The sequence below is a fragment of the Bombina bombina genome, chromosome 5 (genome assembly GCF_027579735.1).
Source record: "Bombina bombina isolate aBomBom1 chromosome 5, aBomBom1.pri, whole genome shotgun sequence".
Taxonomy (NCBI): Eukaryota; Metazoa; Chordata; class Amphibia; order Anura; family Bombinatoridae; genus Bombina; species Bombina bombina.
Genome location: NC_069503.1, coordinates 545,272,433 through 545,296,996, shown reverse-complemented (window position 1 = coordinate 545,296,996; position 24,564 = coordinate 545,272,433). Strand labels below are relative to the sequence as shown.

Sequence of the window (24,564 nt, the reverse complement as noted above, 5' to 3'; positions counted from 1 at the left end):
AACGAATTTGATCATTTTTTTGTACTCTCCAGGCTTTCAGAAGAAACGGGCATATGCAATGATATTCAAAAGAAGAGGCAGCTATTTAGGTTTGTAATTCTTAATTAAAATGTTGTTTACAATAATTAAAATTTAATTTAACGTTATTTCATGTTAATTGTTTTGAAAGTGATTAACGTTTCAATAGATAATGGTGATTATCTTCATATTTTCGCGTCATGTTGCAGAAAATTGTAACTTGAAGATGAATGATAAAATGTACTTCATAGAATTTAAATTGCTTCTAAAATGTGTAATGTAGATTTTTTTTTCTTATGAATTATTGTAATGCAGAATTATAGTTGTAATTTTATTGTTCATTTCTTTCTGTGTTAAAAGAAAGATTTAGTAGAATAGAATATTATGTAGAACATAACATGGTTCTATTATAATTATCATATGCATAAGTGATAATTCTGTACACCCTGTTAAAGCATTTCTAATATTTTAATTTTGTAAATTGATTATAGTCCATTTACAATTATGACAAAAAAGATGTGAAATTGTGTTAAGCCTACATAATCAGTAATACATGTATATCTGCAGAATTAAAACAAATTCTTCCTTATGTTTTAAATTAAAAAGGCTTCAAATATCAACAATTTTTAATATAGTCATTTATAATCTTATTTGCTAGGTATACACATAAACATATGATATATTGTTGAATGGTGGATTGTGAGTGCTATTTATTTCTACAAGTTTGCATACATCATACATGTATGTTAAAGGGACATGAAACCCAAAAATGTTCTTTCATGATTTAAGTAGAACAAACAATGTTAACCCCTTCACGACCGAGGACGTGCCAAGAACGTCCTACAAAAAAATACCCTTTGTGACCAAGGACGTTCCTGGCACGTCCTCTGGGGTTTTATGCGGTGGAAGCGATCTTGATCGCTTTCAGACGCTTTTATGGTATTGCAGTGATGCCTCGATATTGAGGCATCCTTCAATATCATTTTTTTATACACCGATGCAGAGAGAGCTACTCTGTGGCCCTCTCTGCACCGGTAGCGATGGTGCCGATCGTTGGTGGGTGGGAGCATTAGCAGGGAGGCAAGTGGGCTGCCCATCGCTACCCGGCATCCGGTTCCTGTATGTGCAAAGTGCACGCCGGGTGCCGGGAGTGTGCGGGGGGGGGGGTCCTGCAGGGGGCGCGCGCGTGCGTGTTGTGTGCGCGCGTGTGCACAGCAACCACCAATGTAATTGAATGGGAAAGAGGGAGAGGAAAAAAAATAACGATCAAAGGATCTGGGAGAGGGAGGGGGTATTGAGGGGGGGCAGCTATACTACAGAAAAATGCATATTTTATAAAAAAATAAAAATTTTTTTTTTTTTTTGGGGGGGGGGGGGGGGGGGAACTGGGTACCGGCAGACAGCTGCCAGTACCCAAGATGGCGGCAAATAGGTAGCGGGGGGAGGGTTAGAGACCTGTTTGGGGGTATCAGGGAGTTTGGGGGCTAAGGGGGGGTCCATAACAGCTGAATAGATATTTAGAAAAAAATAAAAACTTTTATGTTAGTACTGGCAGACTTTCCGCCAGTACTTAATATGGAGGGGACAATTGTGGGGTGGGGGAGGGAAGATAGCTGTTTGGGAGGGATCAGGGGGTGGGATGTGTCAGGTGGGAGGCTGATCGCTACACTAAAGCTAAAAATAACCCTACAAGCTCCCTATAAACTACCTAATTAACCCCTTCACTGCTGGGCATAATATAAGTTTGGTGCGCAGCGGCATTCTGTGGCCTTCTAATTACCAAAAAGCAACGCCAAAGTCATATATGTCTGTTATTTCTGAACAAAAGGGATCCCACAGAAGCATTTACAACCATTTGTGCCATAATTGCACAAGCTGTTTGTAAATAATTTCAGTGAGAAACCTAAAGTTTGTGAAAAAGTTTGTGAAAAAGTTAACTTTTTTAATTTGATCGCATTTGGCGGTGAAATGGTGGCATGAAATATACTAAAATGTGCCTAGATCAATACTTTGGGTTGTCTGCTAAAAAAATATAAATATACATGTCAAGGGATATTCAGGGATTCCTGACAGATATCAGTGTTCCAATGTAACTATCGCTAATCTTGAAAAAAATGGTCTAGAGAGAAGAAGATAGAGGGCGCCACATAGTTCAGATCAGACTGTAACACAGAGGGTATTAAAATACGATAAGAATCCTACTCACGTGGTGAGAAGCACAGATGTGCAATACAGGCAGTCCGGAACCAACCGGTCGCTTGGACTTTTCTCTGTGATTGTATTACATCACAAATCTAGACTCAATTATATTGTTTAATCATATTGTTTTATATGCTTTGGATTTTTATTTGCATTTTTAGGTTTATATAGATATTTGTATACATTTGTGATATACATATGCGTGAGGTCACAAACCTGATATTGAAGCATATGCTCTCATAGGATATCCATATACTGGTATTTAGGATATTGTTTGCACCTTATACTGTAATCACTGGAACATATTGTACATTTTGGGCTTATTTTATACACCCCTTAAGAGTCAGTAGTTTATCATTTTTTATATCCAGACACACATACATTTGGTTATTGCTTGGCGCCTCTTACTGGTACTTGTTTGGCTCTGGTTGCCATCTGTGTACTGTCTCTCCTTTTTTTGAAAAAAATGGGTTGGAAATAGCAAATTGCTACTTGTATTTATTGCCCTATAACTTACAAAAAAGCAAAGAACGTGTAAACATTAGGTATTTCTAAACTCAGGACAAAATTTAGAAACTATTTAGCATGGGTGTTTTTTGGTGGTTGTAGATGTGTAACAGATTTTGGGGGTCAAAGCTGGAAAAAAGTGTGTTTTTTTCCATTTTTTCCTCATATTTTATAGTTTATTTAAAGTAAATGATAATATATGATGAAAATAATGGTATCTTTAGAAAGTCCATTTAATGGCGATAAAACCGGTATATAATATGTGTGGGTACAGTAAAATGAAAAAGAGGAAAATTACAGCTAAACACAAACACTGCAGAAATTCAAAAATAGCCCTGGTCCCAGACGGTCAACAAATGGAAAAGTGCTCTGGTCACGAAGGGGTTAAACAACTTACCAGTTTACTTCTATTATCTAATTTCCTGTTTGTATCATTTGTTGAAGGAGCAGCAATGCACTACTGGTTTCTAAATGAACTCATGGGTGAGCCAATGACAATCGGTATATATGCAGCCACCAAACAGCAGCTAGATCCAAGGTTATTTGCTGCTCCTGAGCTTTCCTAGATAAACCTTTCAGCAAAGGATAACAAGAAAAGGAAGAAAATTAAAGAATAGAAGTAAATTGGAAAGTTGTTTAAAAGTGTATGCTCTGTCTAAATCATACATGTCTAATTATGACTTTACTGTTCTTTAAATATTTGCAATATATAACACATGCTCTTTCAAATACTTCCTAAAACTCAGAGTTCCATTTATATTTCCTAGCATTATATTAAGACATTGTATTGTTACAACTATTAAATTGATCAATTAAAGTGTGAAGCTATTGATTTCTGGTTATAAATTGAGCTGGTCACAGAGGAGTTCCATGATTATAGCACAAGGCTGTAATGGTGTGTTTTAAAATAATACAGCAATCTAAGGTTATATTTAACGTCCTTAATTATATATATTCCTAAATTTTATAAAAGTAAGAGCCACAAAATAATTTGTCATTATTGTTGTATATTTGTTGTTATTATTATTGTATAGTAACAGATCGGCACATTCCAAGGCCAATTTATCAAGCTCCGTATATCTGCTCCATAACTTGTCCGCCTGCTCTGAGGCCGCGGACAGAAATCAACCCGATCGAATACGATCGGGTTGATTGACACCCCCTGCTATCGGCCGATTGGCCACAAATCTGCAGGGGTCGGCATCGCACCAGTAGTTCACAAGAACTGCTGGTGCAATGATAAGTGCCGACAGCGTATGGTGTCAGCATTTATCGTTGTGCGGCGGACATGATACGCTACATTGTATCATGTCCGCTTGCACATTAATAAATATACCCCTTAGCTTGCTTTTCCCCAGTATTATTCTGTATACATTGTTACCAATGCACTAGAAAAGTTTAGCTAATTAATATGATTATCCCAGACATTCTGTAACCCCCTTGCATTGTTTCTGTAAAAAAAAAAGCTTACACAGATTACTCCTGAACTCACAACCTTTCAACATTAGATCATGACTTCTTGTTCGGTTGTTTCTCTTTTCGTGAAGATTTTTTCAATCCTCAGTTTTATTAAATCTCTTTAATATACTTGAGGTTTTAAGCATATCACCTCTCTTCATTTTTCTTGTATGCTATACATAGTAAGGTCATGAAGTACAACTGTGTAATTTCAGTTTTTTAGTCCATATTACATTTCAGTTGCCCTTGTTAGAACAGTTTCTAGATTATCTATAAACACATATTTAAAGGGACACTGAACCCAATTTTTTTTCTATTGTGATTCAGATAGAGCATGCAATTTTAAGCAACTTTCTAATTTACTCCTATTATCAAATTCTTTTCATTCTCTTGGTATCTTTATTTGAAATGCAAGAATGTAAGTTTAGATGCCGGCCCATTTTTGGTGAACACACTGTGTTGTTCTTGCTGATTGGTGGGTAGATTCACCTACCAATAAACAAGTGCTTTCCATGGTTCTGAACCAAAAAAATAGCTTAGATGCCTTCTTTTTCAAATAAAGAAAGCAAGAGAACGAAGAAATATTGATAATAGGAGTAAATTAGAAAGTTGTTTAAAATTGCATGCTCTATATGAATCACGAAAGAAAAAAATTGGGTTCAGTATCCCTTTAAGGTTGGGGACTTAATAGTAGTCTTTTTACCTCTTTTTATACATTAAAATATAAAACTGACCTTACCTGTGGCTCTGTAAGTAAAGTGCCAAAGAGTATATAATTTACCTTTGGGTTTTCACATCTTAAATGCTCAATTTTGAATGTTGGCATTACATTTTAGACCCTTCTCATTTGATCTAGCCCTCCTGATAATGTATCTCTATTACACTATGGGCTAGATTCCAAGTGGCATGCTAACTGTTGCGAAAAAGTGTTTATCGCAGATGTTTGGGCGCGTCAGGGTTTTCACTTATATTGCAAGTTGAAAGTGAATGTAATCGCCTGAGCGCAATTGAAGTTAACACACGTCGGGTTAGTGCAAATTCAGAGAAACTGATTCGTGTAACAAAAACGTCTCACAAAACACATAAAAAAATATTACAAAGTACAGTTACAATCATAATAACACAATCTAATAAGAATAATTAAAAAATATTGCAAATATTGTTTTACTGTAAATATTTCACATTCCAATTTTCTGTACATAGGGGAATATGTTCTAAATATTTATAAATAGATATTCCTATATATATATCTGTATATATCTATACCTATATATAATTATAGATATATATATATATATATATATATATATATGTGAATAAATATATATTGTAGCAAAATATATTTTATATATATATATATATATATATATATATATATATATATATATATATATATATATATATATATATATATATATATATATATATAGGGAGTGCAGAATTATTAGGCAAGTTGTATTTTTGAGGATTAATTTTATTATTGAACAACAACCATGTTCTCAATGAACCCAAAAAACTCATTAATATCAAAGCTGAATATTTTTGGAAGTAGTTTTTAGTTTGTTTTTAGTTTTAGCTATTTTAGGGGGATATCTGTGTGTGCAGGTGACTATTACTGTGCATAATTATTAGGCAACTTAACAAAAAACAAATATATACCCATTTCAATTATTTATTTTTACCAGTGAAACCAATATAACATTTCAACATTCACAAATATACATTTCTGACATTCAAAAACAAAACAAAAACAAATCAGTGACCAATATAGCCACCTTTCTTTGCAAGGACACTCAAAAGCCTGCCATCCATGGATTCTGTCAGTGTTTTGATCTGTTCACCATCAACATTGCGTGCAGCAGCAACCACAGCCTCCCAGACACTGTTCAGAGAGGTGTACTGTTTTCCCTCCTTGTAAATCTCACATTTGATGATGGACCACAGGTTCTCAAAGGGGTTCAGATCAGGTGAACAAGGAGGCCATGTCATTAGATTTTCTTCTTTTATACCCTTTTTTGACAGCCACGCTGTGGAGTACTTGGACGCGTGTGATGGAGCATTGTCCTGCATGAAAATCATGTTTTTCTTGAAGGATGCAGACTTCTTCCTGTACCACTGCTTGAAGAAGGTGTCTTCTAGAAACTGGCAGTAGGACTGGGAGTTGAGCTTGACTCCATCCTCAACCCGAAAAGGCCCCACAAGCTCATCTTTGATGATACCAGCCCAAACCAGTACTCCACCTCCACCTTGCTGGCGTCTGAGTCGGACTGGAGCTTTCTGCCCTTTACCAATCCAGCCACGGGCCCATCCATCTGGCCCATCAAGACTCACTCTCATTTCATCAATCCATAAAACCTTAGAAAAATCAGTCTTGAGATATTTCTTGGCCCAGTCTTGACGTTTCAGCTTGCGTGTCTTGTTCAGTGGTGGTCGTCTTTCAGCCTTTCTTACCTTGGCCATGTCTCTGAGTATTGAACACCTTGTGTTTTTGGGCACTCCAGTGATGCTGCAGCTCTGAAATATGGCCAAACTGGTGGCAAGTGGCATCTTGGCAGCTGCACGCTTGACTTTTCTCAGTTCATGGGCAGTTATTTTGCGCCTTGGTTTTTCCACACGCTTCTTGCGACCCTGTTGACTATTTTGAATGAAAGGCTTGATTGTTCGATAATCATGCTTCAGAAGCTTTGCGATTTTAAGAGTGCTGCATCCCTCTGCAATATATCTCACTATTTTTTACTTTTCTGAGCCTGTCAAGTCCTTCTTTTGACCCATTTTGCCAAAGGAAAGGAAGTTGCCTAATAATTATGCACACCTGATATAGGGTGTTGATGTCATTAGACCACACCCCTTCTCATTACAGAGATGCACATCACCTAATATGCTTAATTGGTAGTAGGCTTTCGAGCCTATACAGCTTGGAGTAAGGCAACATGTATAAAGAGGATGATGTGGTCAAAATACTCATTTGCCTAATAATTCTGCACTCCCTGTATATATTGTACCATATATACATATCCAAGAGGGACAGCACAATCTCACAGAAATATAAAGTGCCACGGTGCACTGCAAAGTGTATCCAGTTCAGTCCATAAGCACAGGCACTCAGTGTCTTGAGTAAAAAAATCACGTTTATTCAAAGATTAAAGAGACATAACGTTTCGACACATTACTGTGCCTTTGTCAAATGTCAAAAAATACAGCAAGAAAAACCTAAAAACAATGACAAACATAAATCAAACAAATCCTTATATACCCATCTTGTAGCTTCATATAGCTTAAGCGTACCGCCATTCAGCACATGTAAGTGACGTCATCAGAGTGAGCCAATGTGCGTAACGTCATGACGTACGTAGCCACGTTGCCACACTTGTAAAAGGAAAGGTGATGGTATATATCAATACCTAATTTTATCACACAATATGGCTGTTAAAAAACATATAGGGCAAAAATTGTCAAAGTGCTTAATTCATAGCATTATATAATGCACATATTGCACCATACTGGGTGATTAAAGGATCAAATTGAACCCCACTAATAGAACAGCAAATAGTGTGTGATAAAGTTAAAAACAAACACGATGCACACTTAAGAACTATGTAATACTATATTATATGGTACTCAGTATAAATACAAATACCGGATGGCAAATAAGGCTAAGTTTACAAAGCCAATTATTACATGCATATGAACTCACATTAGTCATGCCAAAAGAAAGGTACTGCCTAGATATCAAAATCAATGTTAAATGTATTGGAACACTTCATAGCCCAATGGAGTATACTCGAAACTTTCTCAAACAGTGAGACCCTAGTGAGAATGCAGTTCAAAGCACAATGGAGTATGATGGAAACTTCATCAAACAGTGGGTATTCAGATCATAGATCACATCCTTCAATAGAAGGGGCTAAAATCCAGGGAGGTGTTGAGGCCCCTTGGGGCTAGAGTGTCCATCCGATAAATCCACTTACTCTCAAGTTGTAGCAATTTCTTTGCTCGGTTGCCACCCCTAGGCATGGGGGGTACATGGTCGATCAGCATCGATCGCAAACTTGAAACAGCATGCTTGAACTTAGTGAAGTGGTGTGCCACTGGCTGGTCTGATTCATCCTTGGTGAGTGCCTCATGAATGGCACGATGATTGGCCATCCACTCACGGAAGGTGGTTACCGTTTTCTCAATGTAAACCCTTGAACATGGGCATATCAACATATACATATGTCAAAGGATATATGGATTTTGCGCTAGTGGGTATAGGCTCCTTTCACTATTAGAAGCTTCCTCTATGCTTCTCAGGGGAAATTGTAAGAAGAGTTGTATAGGAAAGGGCGCTCTAAATAGAGCTAATACCTTATGAAGATTTTTTTAAAATATGAAAAATATGTAAATATAAAAAATATATATAAAAAATGTAAATAGAAATCTATTCTATGACACCAGATAAGATTTGTTACAGAATACAAATTTATTTTATTTTAGTAAAAATGAAAAAGGTTTTTTAAAACATGTGAGTTTAAAGGGACACTGAACCCAAATTTTTTCTTTTGTGATTCGTATAGAGCATGCAATTTTAAATAACTTTCTAATTTACTCCTATTATCCTATTATCACATTTTCTTCCTTCTCTTGGTATCTTTATTTGAAATGCAAGAATGTAAGTTTAGATGCTGGGCCATTTTTGGTGAATAACCTGTGTTATTCTTGCTGATTGGTGGATAAATTCATCCACCAATAAAAAAGTGCTGTCCAGAGGTCTGAAACAAAAACGAAGCTTAGATGCCTTCTTTTTCAAATAAAGATAGCAAGTGAACAAATAAAAATTGATAATAGGAGTAAATTAGAAAGTTGCTTAAAATTGCATGCTCTATCTGAATCACAAAAGAAAAAATTTGGGTTCAGTGTCCCTTTAAGATTCTTATGTACAGATGAATCTGATAGGTTGGCCAACCTTGTAATCTAAATAATCTTAAATTGATCTTATATTGATTTCTTGCGTATCAGTATCAATAGTATCAATATTTAACAAATTTCAATACAGCAATATTTGACAAATTTCAACAAAGCAATTTTCAAAAAAGCAATTTTAAAACCCATAAAAAAGTCAGTTTTTTCCAAAACATGAATAAAAAGTCTGTCTTGAGGTAACCCTTAGGTAATACCCAATATGACAACATAATATACAAAGACTCAGCGCTCATAAGACATAGGAGGCGGATTTGTGTATCACACCACTTAAAGATCAAGGAAGAATAGCTGGTCACAAAAACGTCTCTCAGCAAGGATAATAAGGTTAGATCGACACACCTGCTTACCTTACCGCATTTGATATAGGTACATAGTACCTTAAAAAAATATCTTCTATAAACTTAGGCTGCAGCCAAGAAAATTTCTTATAAACATCATAGACTCTCATATTGGGTATTACCTAAGGGTTACCTCAAGACAGACCTTTTATTCATGTTTTGAAAAAAAATGACTTTTTTATACATACTCTATAAACTTCATTTGAAAATTGTAATTGTGTTTATACAATTTTAATTCAGGTATATAGTCCTAAGAACTCCTGATTAGATCAACAGCCTATCATATAACTGTGGGTTTTAAAATAGCTTTTTCGAAAAATTGCTTTCTTGAAATTTGTCATATATTGCTGTATTGAAATTTGTTAAATATTGATACTATTGATACTGATACGCAAGAAATCAATATTAGATCAATTTAAGATTATTTAGATTACAAGGTTGGCCAACCTATCAGATTCATCTGTACATAAGAATCTTAAACTCACATGTTTTAAAAAAACTTTTTCGTTTTTACTAATATAAAATAAATTTTTATTCTGTAACAGATCTTATCTGGTGTCATAGAATATATTTCTATTTACATTTTTTATGTTTACATATTTTTCATATTTTAAAAAAATCTCTATAAGGTATTAGCTCTATTTAGAGCGCCCTTTCCTATAAACCACTCTTCTTACATATCAACATATACACCACAAAGGTACTAGTGCAAGACAACCTATGACGTATCGTGTACCTGTGGTTATTGTGTGGATGTTGGAACGTATTGCCCCTAAGCATACCAATGCAGGTGATACAACTCCCACATGGGAAACAGCCCATCTTAGCTGATTTCAACCATGTCTCCTTTTTATAGTGTTTCACAGGATCAGTTTTGACCAACAGGTCTCTTAAGTTGTTCGCCCTGTGGTACACAATCCTGGGGGCAGAAGTCCTCTGGAATGGAAGTGTGGTATCCGTCTCCACTACCGGCCAATGTCGTTGTAAGCCTTTGCCAGGTGTTCACATCTGGGTGCATATGTGGTGATCACATTAAGTTGTTGTCCAGAATTAGCCTTGGCCAAGATATTGGTGTTCACAACAGCTTCAGTGTTCAGCAGCCTCTCCTGGATAGCTCCAATTTCTTCCCTGGCATAGCCTCTTGACGAGAGTTTGTCTCCGATCTCAATTAATTGTGCTTATTATGGGTTTCTCACTGTTATTCCTGATGACCCGAGTGAGCTGCGAGGTGACAATCCCTTTCTTTTGGTGCCTGGGATGAAAGCTTCTAGCATCAAGCCAAGAATTGCGATCTGTTGGTTTCGTATATAACGATGTACCAAACCTAGTTTGATCACAGGCATCAATCCCTTGAAAATGTTAAGATCCAAAAAGTGCACAGTGCTTAGATCATATTTAAGTTTAAATCTAATAGGACTTGCCATGGAATTCAAATGTGACACCCACTCCTGTAGCTGTTCGCTACCCCTCCACACCATGAAGACATCGTCGATGTAGCGTGTGTAATATTGTACATTAGGATGGTCAAACAGTTTCATCAATTCCTGCTCATACCAAGCCATGTACAGATTAGCGTAAGTGGGTGCCACATTTGAACCCATGGCAGTGCCTGCAACTTGGAGGAAATAATCACTCTCAAATTTAAAATAATTTCTCTCCAAACAAAGGGTTAATAGTTCACACAAGAATTCACAAGAATTCAATCGGGGGACCATTGTATGAAATGTTCCCAGTCACCATGGACCTGACAGCTTCAACCCCTGCAGAGTGGGGGATCACAGTATACAAGATGTTTACGCCCATGGTGACTAGGATATCCATGCTCTGTAAATTCATGTACTCCGTAAGAATTCTGAGCATACTGGGAGAATCCTGGAGATAGGCCTGGGTGTTTTTTACAACCTGTTGAAGGTGGGAGTCAATATAGATGGCCAAACTAGACAGCACAGAACCCCTAGCAGACACAATAGGTCTGCCAGGTGGGTTTACCAAGGTTTTTTTATGAACCTTTGGTAGTAAGTACAACACTGGTACCGTAGGACCATCAATAATGTTTTTAAATAATGTAATAGGGTTACCCCTCAATTTTACATATGTATTCACATCAGATAGCTGTCTAAGCGCCTATTGTTTGTAATCAGCATTGTACCATATATATATGGTAGCATTGTACCATATATATATATATATATATATATATATATATATGGTTTGGTCTGATGAAGGGGTGATTGATCCCTGAAACGTCTCGTATTTTTGTGCTGATTAAAGCACCTTTTCAAAATCCAGTGAGTGCAAGCCTCTTCCCTTCTATATATAAAAATCTTCCCTTCTATATATAAATATGTATTTATGAATAAATAGAACGTATATTGGAATGGGATATATTAGTATTTTCATGTTGGGTTCACGCACATGAGCTACGTGCCCGGCTTTGCTCATGAGTAGGGTGTTTTTTCCACTTTTTTTGCTCCATTGACTCTTATGGGGAAATATGGATGCCGGATATTCTAAGTTCTGCTTTTTTTTGTGCATCGGGTTAGCACAAGAGCTATAACAGTTTACTTTCCACTTGTAATACCAGCGCAACCGGACACATGCAAAATGCTTACTTCTAGTCCAGTTAACGCTCAAGCGGAGTGTTAACATTCCACTTGTAATCTGGCCCTATATGGATGTTATTTTGCACTGATTAAAACTGTTATAAAATGCAGAATATATGATATAATTCTGTTTCTCTTGTTAAGTGTGTTCAGTCCACGGGTCATCCATTACTTATGGGATATATTCTCCTTCCCAACAGGAAGTTGCAAGAGGATCACCCAAGCAGAGCTGCTATATAGCTCCTCCCCTCACATGTCATATCCAGTCATTCTCTTGCAACCCTCAACAAAGAAGGAGGTCGCGAGAGGAGCTGGAGTTTTTACTTAACTATTCTTCAATCAAAAGTTTGTTATTTTAAATGGCACCGGAGTGTGCTGTTTTTCTATCTCAGGCAGTATTTGGAAGAAGAAACTGCCTGCGTTTTTTTTCTATGATCTTAGCAGGCGTAACTAAGATCCACTGGCTGTTCTCGACATTCTGAGGAGTGGGGTAACTTCAGAAACGGCGAATAGCATGCGGGGTCCTCCGCAAATGAGGTATGTGCAGTACTTTATTTTCTGGGAATGGAATTGACTAAGAAAATACTGCTGGTACCGTATGATGTAAGTACAGCCTTAAATGCAGTAGTGGCAACTGGTATCAGGCTGATAAATGTATGCGCAGTCAAGTTAATTTCTAGGGACTAGAATTTGACTGAGAAAATACTGTTAAAACTGAAATAATACTTAAGCATTATCTGCAGTGGTAGCTTAGTGATAACTTTGCATGACATTGGAAAATGTTATTTTTTAATAAAACGTTTACTGGCATGTTATTCGTTTTTGTGAGGTACTTTGGTGATAAATCGCTTTGGGCATGATTTTTTTCCACATGGCTGACATATATTTTCTGCATGGAAACCGTTATATCAGGGCTCCCACTGTTGTGATAGGAGTGGGAGGGACCTTGTTTTAGCGCCTTGTTGCGCAGTTAAAATTCTAGCACAGTCTTCCTGCTTCTTCCTCTTTGATCCAGGACGTCTCAAGAGAGTACAGGGGTCTGCAAAAGTCTTTTTGAGGGAGGTAATCAGTCACAGCAGATCTGTGACAGTGTGCTTGACTGTGATTAAAAGCGTTAAATCTTAATTGATATCCGTTTTATCCGTTTTGGGTATTGAGGGGTTAATCATCCTAATGCTAATGGGTGCAATCCTCTGCTGATTTTACACTTCTTGTTAAGAATTGTTTTAATTCTATCTGTATTTTTAAAGCGCTGCAGCGTTTTTTATATTGCTTGTAAACTTATTGAAAGTGATTTCCAAGCTTGCTAGTTTTCATTGCTAAATCTGTTTAAACATGTCTGATTCAGAGGAAACTGTTTGTTCGTCATGTTCAAAAGCCAATGTGGAGCCCAATAGAACGATGTGTACCAATTGTATTGATATTGCTTTGAATAAAAGTCAATCTGTACCGATAGAGAAACTTTCACCAGACAACGAGGGGGAAGTTATGCCGCCTAACTCTCCTCACGTGTCAGTACCTGCGTCTCCCGCTCGGGAGATGCGTAGAATTGAGACGCCTAGTACATCTAGGCCCTTACAAATCACTTTACATGATATGGCTAATGTTATGAAAGAAGTATTATATAATATGCCCGAATTGAGGGGGAAGCGCGATAGCTCTGGGTTAAGGACAGAGCGCGCTGATGACATGAGAGCCATGTCTGATACTGCGTCACAATTTGCAGAACATGAGGACGGTGAGCTTCATTCTGTCGGTGACGGTTCTGATCCGGGGAGACCGGATTCAGAAATTTCAAATTTTAAATTTAAGCTTGAGAACCTCCGTGTGTTACTAGGGGAGGTATTAGCGGCTCTGAACGATTGCGACACGGTGGCAATCCCAGAGAAATTATGTAGGTTGGATAGATACTATGCAGTACCGGTGTGTACTGACGTCTTTCCTATACCGAAAAGACTTACAGAAATTATTAGTAAGGAGTGGGATAGACCCGGTGTGCCTTTTTCCCCTCCCCCGATATTCAGAAAAATGTTTCCTATAGACGCCACCACACGAGACTTATGGCAGACGGTCCCTAAGGTGGAGGGAGCAGTTTCTACTTTAGCCAAGCGTACCACTATCCCGGTGGAGGATAGCTGTGCTTTCTCAGATCCAATGGATAAAAAATTAGAGGGTTATCTTAAGAAAATGTTTGTTCAACAGGGTTTTATTTTGCAGCCTCTTGCATGCATTGCGCCTGTCACGGCTGCAGCGGCATTCTGGTTTGAGTCTCTGGAAGAGGCGATTCGCACAGAGCCATTGGATGAGGCTTTGAGCAGAGTTAGAACCCTTAAGCAAGCTAATGCGTTTGTTTCAGATGCCGTAGTACATCTAACCAAACTTACGGCTAAAAATTCGGGATTCGCCATACAGGCGCGCAGGGCGCTCTGGCTTAAATCCTGGTCAGCGGATGTAACTTCCAAGTCTAAGCTACTTAACATTCCTTTCAAAGGGCAGACCTTATTCGGGCCCGGCTTGAAGGAAATTATTGCTGACATTACGGGAGGTAAGGGCCACGCCCTTCCTTAGGACAGGGCCAAGCCAAAGGCCAAACAGTCTAATTTTCGTGCCTTTCATAACTTCAAGGCAGGAGCAGCATCAACTTCCTCCGCTCCAAAACAGGAAGGAACTGCTGCTCGTTACAGACAGGGTTGGAAAGGCAACCAGTCATGGAACAAGGGCAAGCAGGCCAGAAAGCCCACTTCCGCCCCTAAGACAGCATGAAGACAGGGCCCCCTATCCGGAGACGGATTTAGTGGGGGGCAGACTTTCTCTCTTCGCCCAGGCTTGGGCAAGAGATGTGCAGGATCCCTGGACGTTGAAGATTATATCTCAGGGATACCTTCTGGATTTCAAAACCTCTCCTCCACAAGGGAGGTTCCATCTTTCGAGGTTATCAACAAACCTAGTAAAGAGAGAGGCATTTCTACAATGTGTACAAGACCTCTTAATCATGGGAGTGATCCACTCAGTTCCGCGATCGGAACAGGGACAAGGATTTTACTCAAATCTATTTGTGGTTCCCAAAAAAGAGGGAACCTTCAGACCAATCTTGGACTTAAAGATCTTAAACAAATTCCTAAGGGTACCATCGTTCAAGATGGAAACCATTCGAACCATCCTACCCATGATCCAAGAGGGTCAATACATGACCACAGTGGACTTAAAGGATGCTTACCTTCACATACCGATTCACAAAGATCATTATCGGTACCTAAGGTTTGCCTTTCTAGACAGGCATTACCAGTTTGTGGCTCTTCCCTTTGGGTTAGCCACGGCCCCGAGAATTTTTACGAAGGTTCTGGGCTCACTTCTGGCGGTACTAAGACCACGAGGCATAGCGGTGGCTCCGTACCTAGACGACATTCTGATACAAGCGTCAAGTTTTCAGAATGCAAAGTCTCATACAGAGATAGTTCTTGCATTTCTGAGGTCGCATGGGTGGAAAGTGAACGTGGGAAAGAGTTCTCTGTTACCACTCACAAGGGTCCCTTTTCTAGGAACTCTTATAGATTCTGTAGAGATGAAGATTTACCTGACGGAGTCCAGGTTATCAAAGATTCTCAATGCTTGCCGTGTCCTTCATTCCATTCCAAGCCCATCAGTAGCTCAGTGCATGGAGGTAATCGGCTTAATGGTCGCGGCAATGGACATAGTGCCATTTGCGCGCCTGCATCTCAGACCGCTGCAACTATGCATGCTCAGTCAATGGAACGGGGATTACTCGGATCTGTCCCCTTTGCTAAATCTGGACCAGGAGACCAGAGATTCTCTTCTCTGGTGGTTGTCACCGGTTCATCTGTCCAAAGGAATGACCTTTCGCAGACCAGATTGGACGATTGTAACAACGGATGCCAGCCTTCTAGGCTGGGGAGCAGTCTGGAATTCCCTGATAGCTCAGGGTTCGTGGACTCAGGAGGAGAAACTCCTTCCAATAAACATTCTAGAATTAAGAGCAATATTCAATGCTCTTCTAGCTTGGCCTCAGTTAGCAAGACTGAGGTTCATCAGATTTCAGTCGGACAATATCACGACTGTGGCTTACATCAATCATCAAGGGGGAACCAGGAGTTCCCTAGCGATGTTGGAAGTCTCGAAGATAATTCGCTGGGCAGAGTCTCACTCTTGCCACCTGTCAGCGATTTACATCCCAGGCGTAGAGAACTGGGAGGCGGATTTCCTAAGTCGCCAGAATTTTCATCCGGGAGAGTGGGAACTTCACCCGGAGGTATTTGCTCAACTGATTCGTCGTTGGGGCGAACCGGATCTGGATCTCATGGCATCTCGCCAGAATGCGAAGCTTCCTTGTTACGCATCCAGGTCCAGGGACCCGGGAGCGGTGCTGGTAGATGCATTAGCAGCCCCTTGGGTTTTCAACATAGCTTATGTGTTTCCACCATTTCCGTTGCTACCTCGACTGATTGCCAGGATCAAACAGGAGAGGGCATCAGTAATTCTGATAGCGCCTGCGTGGCCACGCAGGACCTGGTATGCAGACCTGGTGAACATGTCGTCCTGTCCACCATGGTCTCTTCCTCTGAGGCAGGACCTTCTACTTCAGGGTCCTTTCAACCATCCAAACCTAATTTCTCTGAGGCTGACTTCCTGGAAATTGAACGCTTGATTCTATCAAAGCGTGGGTTTTCGGATTCGGTTATTGATACATTAATACAGGCTCGGAAACCTGTGACCAGAAAAATTTACCATAAGATATGGCGTAAATATTTATATTGGTGCGAATCCAAGAGTTACTCATGGAGTAAGGTTAGGATTCCTAGGATATTGGCTTTTCTACAAGAGGGTTTAGAAAAGGGTTTATCCGCTAGTTCGCTAAAGGGACAGATTTCAGCTCTGTCTATTCTTTTACACAAACGTCTGGCAGAGAATCCAGACGTCCAGGCCTTTTGTCAGGTTTTGGCTAGAATTAAGCCTGTGTTTAAAGCTGTTGCTCCTCCGTGGAGCTTAAACTTGGTTCTTAAAGTTCTTCAGGGTGTTCCGTTTGAACCCCTTCATTCCATTGATATTAAGCTTTTATCTTGGAAGGTTTTGTTTTTGATGGCTATTTCCTCGGCTCGAAGAGTCTCTGAGTTATCTGCCTTACATTGTGATTCTCCTTATCTGATTTTTCATTCAGACAAGGTAGTACTGCGTACTAAACCTGGGTTTTTGCCTAAGGTTGTTTCTAACAGGAATATCAATCAAGAGATTGTTGTTCCATCATTATGTCCTAATCCTTCTTCAAAGAAGGAACGTCTTTTGCATATTCTAGACGTGGTCCGTACTCTGAAGTTCTACTTACAGGCAACTAAAGATTTTAGACAAACTTCTTCTCTGTTTGTCGTTTACTCTGGACAGAGGAGAGGTCAAAAGGCTTCGGCTACCTCTCTCTCTTTTTGGCTTCGTAGCATAATACGTTTAGCCTATGAGACTGCTGGACAGCAGCCTCCTGAAAGAATTACAGCTCATTCCACTAGACCTGTGGCTTTCACCTGGGCCTTTAAGAATGAGGCCTCTGTTGAACAGATTTGCAAGGCTGCAACTTGGTCTTCACTTCATACTTTTTCCAAATTTTACAAATTTGACACTTTCGCTTCTTCGGAGGCTGGTTTTGGGAGAAAGGTTCTACAGGCAGTGGTTCCTTCTGTTTGATATTCCTGCCTTGTCCCTCCCATCATCCGTGTACTTAGCTTTGGTATGGGTATCCCATAAGTAATGGATGACCCGTGGACTGAACACACTTAACAAGAGAAAACATAATTTATGCTTACCTGATAAATTTATTTCTCTTGTAGTGTGTTCAGTCCACGGCCCGCCCTGTCTTTTTAAGGCAGGTTCTAAATTTTAAAATTATAACTCCAGTCAACACTGCACCCTATAGTTTCTCCTTTCTCGTCTTGTTTCGGTCGAATGACTGGATATGACATGTGAGGGGAGGAGCTATATAGCAGCTCTGCTTGGGTGATCCTCTTGCAACTTCCTGTTGGGAAGGAGAATATATCCCATAAGTAATGGATGACCCGTGGACTGAACACACTACAAGAGAAATACATTTATCAGGTAAGCATAAATTATGTTTTTTTGGCATACAAGCAGATCATTCCACCATAGCATTTTTTTGTTGTCAAATGTTTAATTATAAAGTTTTCAAACAATTAATGCAAAAAATTTGCATTAGCATTTAAACCTAATTTAGAAACGAGATGACAAAATAATGCATAAAGAAAAACTAATTACGATTCAATGTAATATTGATGTTAAGTTTCGTGATTATTGCAATTAACATTGAATTAACATAAATCAGTCTGTTTCTCTGTGTAAGTAATCACTTCTGCATCATATGCTAGTTTGTAACTGCATTATGCATTAATGTAAGCGAGTGAGCTTTCTGCATGATAAGAAAGCGGCAGATCGTTTTGGGCCAACCTAGAAACAGTTTACCACACTAACTATTACTGCATAAAAACAAGATTAATAGTTAAAAAATATCTTAAATCATACTCTTAATCTATGAAATGTATACATAAAATATAGTATGTGCATTTAAGGTTGCCATTAGCTAGTTAATTTTTTTTAATTATAAGATTGCGCAAAATGGATATCTGATCTTATTAATTACCTATATATCATAAATTTTAATTACTGAACAAGCTAACTCCAACAGCCTTTTGTCTAATCCATTGGAATACCATATAAACAGTGACCAAAAATACACATTAGTTGAATACAATGTTTTTACATGACAGCGTATGATGAATTTAAATGGGGCCCCATATTATATAACTCATTATTAAAGGGACACTGAACCCACATTTTTTCTTTTGTGATTCAGATAGAGCATGCAATTTTAAGAATCTACTCCTATTATCAAATTTTCTTCATTCTCTTGGTATCTTTATTTGAAAAGCATGAATGTAAGTGTAGATGCTGGCCCATTTTTGGGGAACAACTTGGGTTGTTCTTGCTGATTGGTGGATAAATTCACCCACCAATAAACAAGTGCTGTCCAGGGTCTAAACCAAAAATGATCTGACTCCTTAGCTTAGATGCCTTCTTTTTCAAATAAAGATAGCAAGAAAACGAAGAAAAATTGATAATAGGAGTAGGAGAATCACGAAAGAAAAAATTTGGGTTCAGTGTCCCTTTAATGTATTTTAACCCCCTAACAAACACGGTGTACCTTGTACGTCGCTGGTCGTTAATGGTTTGTCAGCTCATAATAGCGTGAGTCTAGCCGCCAGCAGCAAGACCACACTATTATGAACTCTCTCCTTCCTGCAAGCCTCCTGAAATTGCACAGTCCCACCCAACAGTATAAAAAAATCAAGCACCATTAAAAGACCAGCAATGTACACGGTACGTTTCTGGTCGTTAAGGGGTTAAAAATATCAATTGCCTCATATATATATATATATATATATATATATATGAATTAGGGAGAGTGAGAAAATTGGCTGGATAGGATGAAATAGGAATGTTTCTCCTTGTTGTTTTATACATATAAATATATATATTTAAACAAAAGGGACATTAAACAGCTGATTACAACTACAGTAGCAGGGTTACTACTCACCATGCTATTTTCCTCCTGTGCCTGTAGCCATCTTAAAAGTTATTCTCTTATTTTAACCCCTTACAAGTCTTAGTTAATGAAGCTCTGCATCTTCACACTGGGCACCGCCATCTTGGAGCTTATATTGTTATGTAACTTTTAAACTGTGCAAAAAACTACAAACATGTAACATTTCCTCTCTCTATTATGTGAACTAAACTGAATTGAAAGCTACAGCTGTCAAAAAGCAGTTAACATCACAGATCTGTTAAAGCACACTTCTTCTATCACATGATGCAACAACACGCATACTACAAGATGGCGGCACCCAGCTGAATTCTGTAATGAGTTAAATTAAGACAGCTCCAGGTACAGGAGGAAACAATGGCACGGTGACTAGTAACCATCCTAACTGTTTAAATATCCCTTCAATAAAGTACAGAATAAGCTAAATCTCTTCAACAATTTCTCTAATATTTCATATTACGAATATAATGCATTCATACCTCAGTTCTCTTTGTTTCTTTTTGTCTTAGGGGTAACAGAGATGGGTCTGGAAAAGCCTCTGGAAGTCGTCAAAGTAGCACAGAGAATGACCTAAAATGGGCTGATCAAAGACCTTGGAGCAGTACGGATTCAGAAAGCTCGAACCGGAATCTGAAGCCAGCCATAACAAAGAATGCAAGTTTTGGTGGAATAACTGTTCTAACAAGAGGTGATAGCTCTGCCAGCAGTAGAAGCACCGGAAAACTGTCCAAAACAGGTAGTTAGTATTCAGTAGGTTTCTTTTTATGACGTAAATACACTTACACCAAACTGCAGAAAATGTATTATCCTTATTATTGTAGTATAGAAGTTTTGTTTATATATATATATATATATATATCCTATATTATAAAAGGCCAGGTATGTTTGTCCGATGCACTCATGCGCAGTAGAGACTGCAGAGCGGGACAAACATACCTGGCCATTAGGAACAATCTGTCAAGGCCGTGAGGATCAGACAGCAGAGAGGGTGGGCGGGAGCGGACGTGACAGGGCGTGGTCAACGGGAGCGGGCGTGATTGGGCTGGGGCGGGATGCTGCACTGCAGAAAATGGCCCGTGTACACGGGCTTTAGGACTAGTATATATATATATATAAAGGGTAACAGCAAAATAAATGTAGCAGATGTGTAGCACATCATTAACTAAAGGGACATGAAATCCAAAATATTTCTTAAATGATTCAATTAGAGCATACGATTTTAAACAACTTTCCAATTTACTTATATAATCGAATTTGTTTCATTCTCTTTAAATTATTTGTTTAAAGAGCAGCAGTGCACTAATGGGAGCTAGCAGAACACATAAGGTTAGCCAATGACAAAGAATATATGTGCAACCACCAATTTACAGCTAGATCCCAGTAGTGCATTGCTGATCCTAAACCCATCTAGAGGATACCAAGAGAAGGAAGTAAATTAGTTTATAGAATTAAATTGGAGAGTTTTTTGAAATGGTATGCTCTATCTTATCCCAAAAGAACAAAGTGTGTTTTATGTCCCTTTAAGTGTAGAGTTGTGTACTTTAATTTTACTATGTGACAGCTGCTGTTAGTAATATTTTCTATTCAGCTAAAGAATTTTCACTCCATAATGCTATAATGGAAATGGAAACATTTTCACAAAGGAAAATTCCTTCAGTGATATCCATTAAAGTGTTTTAGGGTGATGTGGGTTAGTATGGTCAGTTATAGGCTTCTTCAGCCAATATATTGTGTTCTTTGCAAAAATAATGAAAAAATAATTGCTTTCCCCTTAAACTCATCAACCATGTCCCTCCAGAGGTTGTGGAACTACATTTCCCATAATGCTCAGACACTTTAATCTGGCTGAGCATCATGGGTAATGTAGTTCCAAAACCTCGGGAGGGAGAACTGATCACCCCTGCCCTAGAGGATAAACTGACACCAAAGACTTTTCCTCTTTGTTTCTCAGAAACCCATACTATGATTTTTTCACAGATAAATTTGCTTGTTAATTGTTTTATAAACTCTACTGCATGTATATTCAGGAAAAATCGATTTAGCAAGTGCATACTAAAAAGCAGATATTGAATTTAACTTTACCTTTAACAATGTTCATGCAAGTTTATAAAGAAATACATATGGTTGCATAATGTTCATTTTATTTATGCATAAGGCCTGTATGTTTACAGTATTTAATCCTTGAGCTAGGCTTCCAAATACAATTGAATTTGAATGTGCAACATATGCACAGTTAACCTAATGTCATGCTTAGCGCAAGAACAGTTTTTCTAGCATGGGAACTATTTTAATTTCAACATTAGTTTTAGAAACAGAGCACAGCGATCTTGCAAATACGTTACGTAAAGGGACGCAAAACCCTAAATGTTTCTTTCATGATTTAGATTCTGTTTTAATCAATTTTCCAAATTACTTCTATTATTTATTTTGCTTTGTTCGCTTGTAAATTAGTTTATAGAATTAAATTGGAGAGTTGTTTAAAATGGTATGCTCTATCTAATCCCAAAAGAACAAAGTGGGTTTTATGTCCTTTAAGTGTAGAGTTGTGTACTTTAAGTCTGTGGGTCCAGATAATATTCATCCAAGGGTTCTAAGAGAACTTTGATCCGTAATAGCTACTCCATTAGCTGATTTATTTAATCAGTCACTTCTAACAGGAGTTGTTCCAAAAGACTGGAAAATTGCCAATGTAGTCCCACTTCATAAAAATGTAGTAGGGAAGATTCTGCTAACTATAGGCCAGTCAGTTTGACCTCAATTGCAGGGAAATTAATGGAAACTCTTTTAAAGGAAAGACTTCTATCTTTCATTCAGACAAACAACTTAGAAGACAAAGGACAGCATGGTTTTACTGCTGGAAGATCATGCCTGACTAATCTAATTGATTTCTTTGACCATGTAACTAAAATAATAGACCAGGGAGGAGCCGTAGATGTTGCATATCTAGACTTTAGCAAAGCATTTGACACCGTCCCACACAACAAACTTATTCACAAAATTTATTGCCTTGGAATAGATGCTAAGATTGTTAAGTGGCTAGAATGCTGGCTTAAAGATAGACGACAGAGGGTTTCAATTAATGGAGTACATTCAAATGAGGCATCAGTTACTAGTGGTGTTCCCCAAGGGTCAGTTCTTGGGCCTGTTTTGTTTAACATGTTCATAAGTGATATTGGAAGTGGGCTTAAGGAGAAGGTTTGCTTGTTTGCTGATGACACAAAAAATTGTAACAGGGTAGATGTTCCAGGAGGAGTTGATCAAATGAACTGTGATATTAATAAACTAGAGGACTGGTCAAATAAATGGGATCTGAAATTTAATATTACCAAGAGCAAAATTATGCATATAGGATCCAAAAACCCAAAGGCCAATTATAGTCTCAATGATACATTACTGACTGTAATTAAAGAAGAAAGGGATTTGGGAATTATTATTTCAGATGATTTAAAATTTGGTACACAATGCCGCAGTGCAGCCATTGGAAGAGGTTTTAGTAGCAGAAATAGCAAGGTTCTTATGCCACTTTACAGATCATTAGTTAGACCAAATCTGGAATACTGTGTACAGTTCTGGAGACCATGGCCTCTATTTAACAAGCTTGATGGCCCCTGTTTCTGGCGAGTCTTCAGACTCGCCAGAAACAGCAGTTATGAAGCAGCTGTCACAAAGACCGCTGCTCCATAACCTGTTCGCCTGCTCTGAGCAGGCGGACAGACATCGCCGGAAATCAACCCGATCGAGTACGATTGGGTTGATTGACACCCCCTGCTGGCGGCCCATTGGCCACGAGTCTGCAGGGGACGGCGTTGCTCCAGCAGCTCTTGTGAGCTGCTGGTGCAATGCTGAATACGGCAAGCGTATTGCTTGCCGTATTCAGCGAGGTCTGTCGGACCTGATCCACACTGTCAGATCAGGTCCGACAGACCTTGATAACTTGGGGCCCATTTCTTCAGAAAGATATAAATAAACTAGAAGCTGTCCAAAGGAGGGCTACTAAAATGGTACATGGTCTAAAATATAAAATGCACAAAGAAAGATTCTATGATCTAAATATTTATAGTTTAGAGGATAGAAGGGAAAGAGGTGACATGATAGAAACCTTCAAATAGCATTTTTCACAAAAAAATAAATGCCAAAACAAGGGGTCACAATCTAAAGTTAGAGGGTAGTAGATTCAGGAGAAATTTGAGGAAGCATTTTTTTACAGAAAGGGTGGTGGATTCATGGAATAAACTTCCATTTGAGGTGGTAAACACAAAGACTGTAAAGGAATTTAAAAATGCCTGGGACATGCATAAGGCTATCCTAAGGAAAAAGTAACATGTAATATGGGTAGACTTGATGGGCCTTTTTGGTTCTTATCGTCAAATTCTATGTTTCTATGGTATTGTTTGTTGAAAAGCATAGCTAGGTAGGCTCAGGAGCAGCGATGCACTACTGGGAGCTTGATGCTGATTGGTGGTTTCACTTACATGCCTCTTGCTTTGGCTTACATGGTGAGCTTAGCTAGCTCCCAGTAGTGCATTGTTGTTGCTCTAAAAAAGGATACCACGAGAATGGCACAAATGTGATAATAAAAGTAAATTTTAAAAATGTTTAAATTGTATGCTCTATCTGAATCATGAAAAACAATTTTGGTGTTTCATCTTCCTTTAATCTATTGTATAACTACAGCTGATTTAGAAAGAATCACGGTATAGGAGGTTTTCATACACTGATCACTAGGTTTTGTGCTTTCCACTGTGACTCACACACACATATATATATATATATATATATATATATATATATATATATATATACACTGTATATAAAACAAGGGACATGAATTTTTCTTTCATGATTCATGATTTTATTTATATGA

At 38.3% G+C, this 24,564-nt stretch overlaps 1 protein-coding gene across 4 annotated transcripts in view; it reads left to right on the top strand.

The window, feature by feature from the left end:
• Positions 1-24,564, top strand: part of LOC128660572 (cAMP-regulated phosphoprotein 21-like) — a 435,858-nt gene that overhangs the window by 268,644 nt on the left and 142,650 nt on the right. For 3 of the 4 annotated variants that reach the window (XM_053714501.1, XM_053714499.1, XM_053714502.1), the window contains 2 exons: positions 33-89; positions 20,210-20,439. In XM_053714501.1, coding sequence (XP_053570476.1) covers positions 33-89; positions 20,210-20,439 — 287 coding nt within the window. The remainder of the gene's footprint in view (positions 1-32; positions 90-20,209; positions 20,440-24,564) is intronic. The other variant, XM_053714500.1, reaches the window with a different exon arrangement.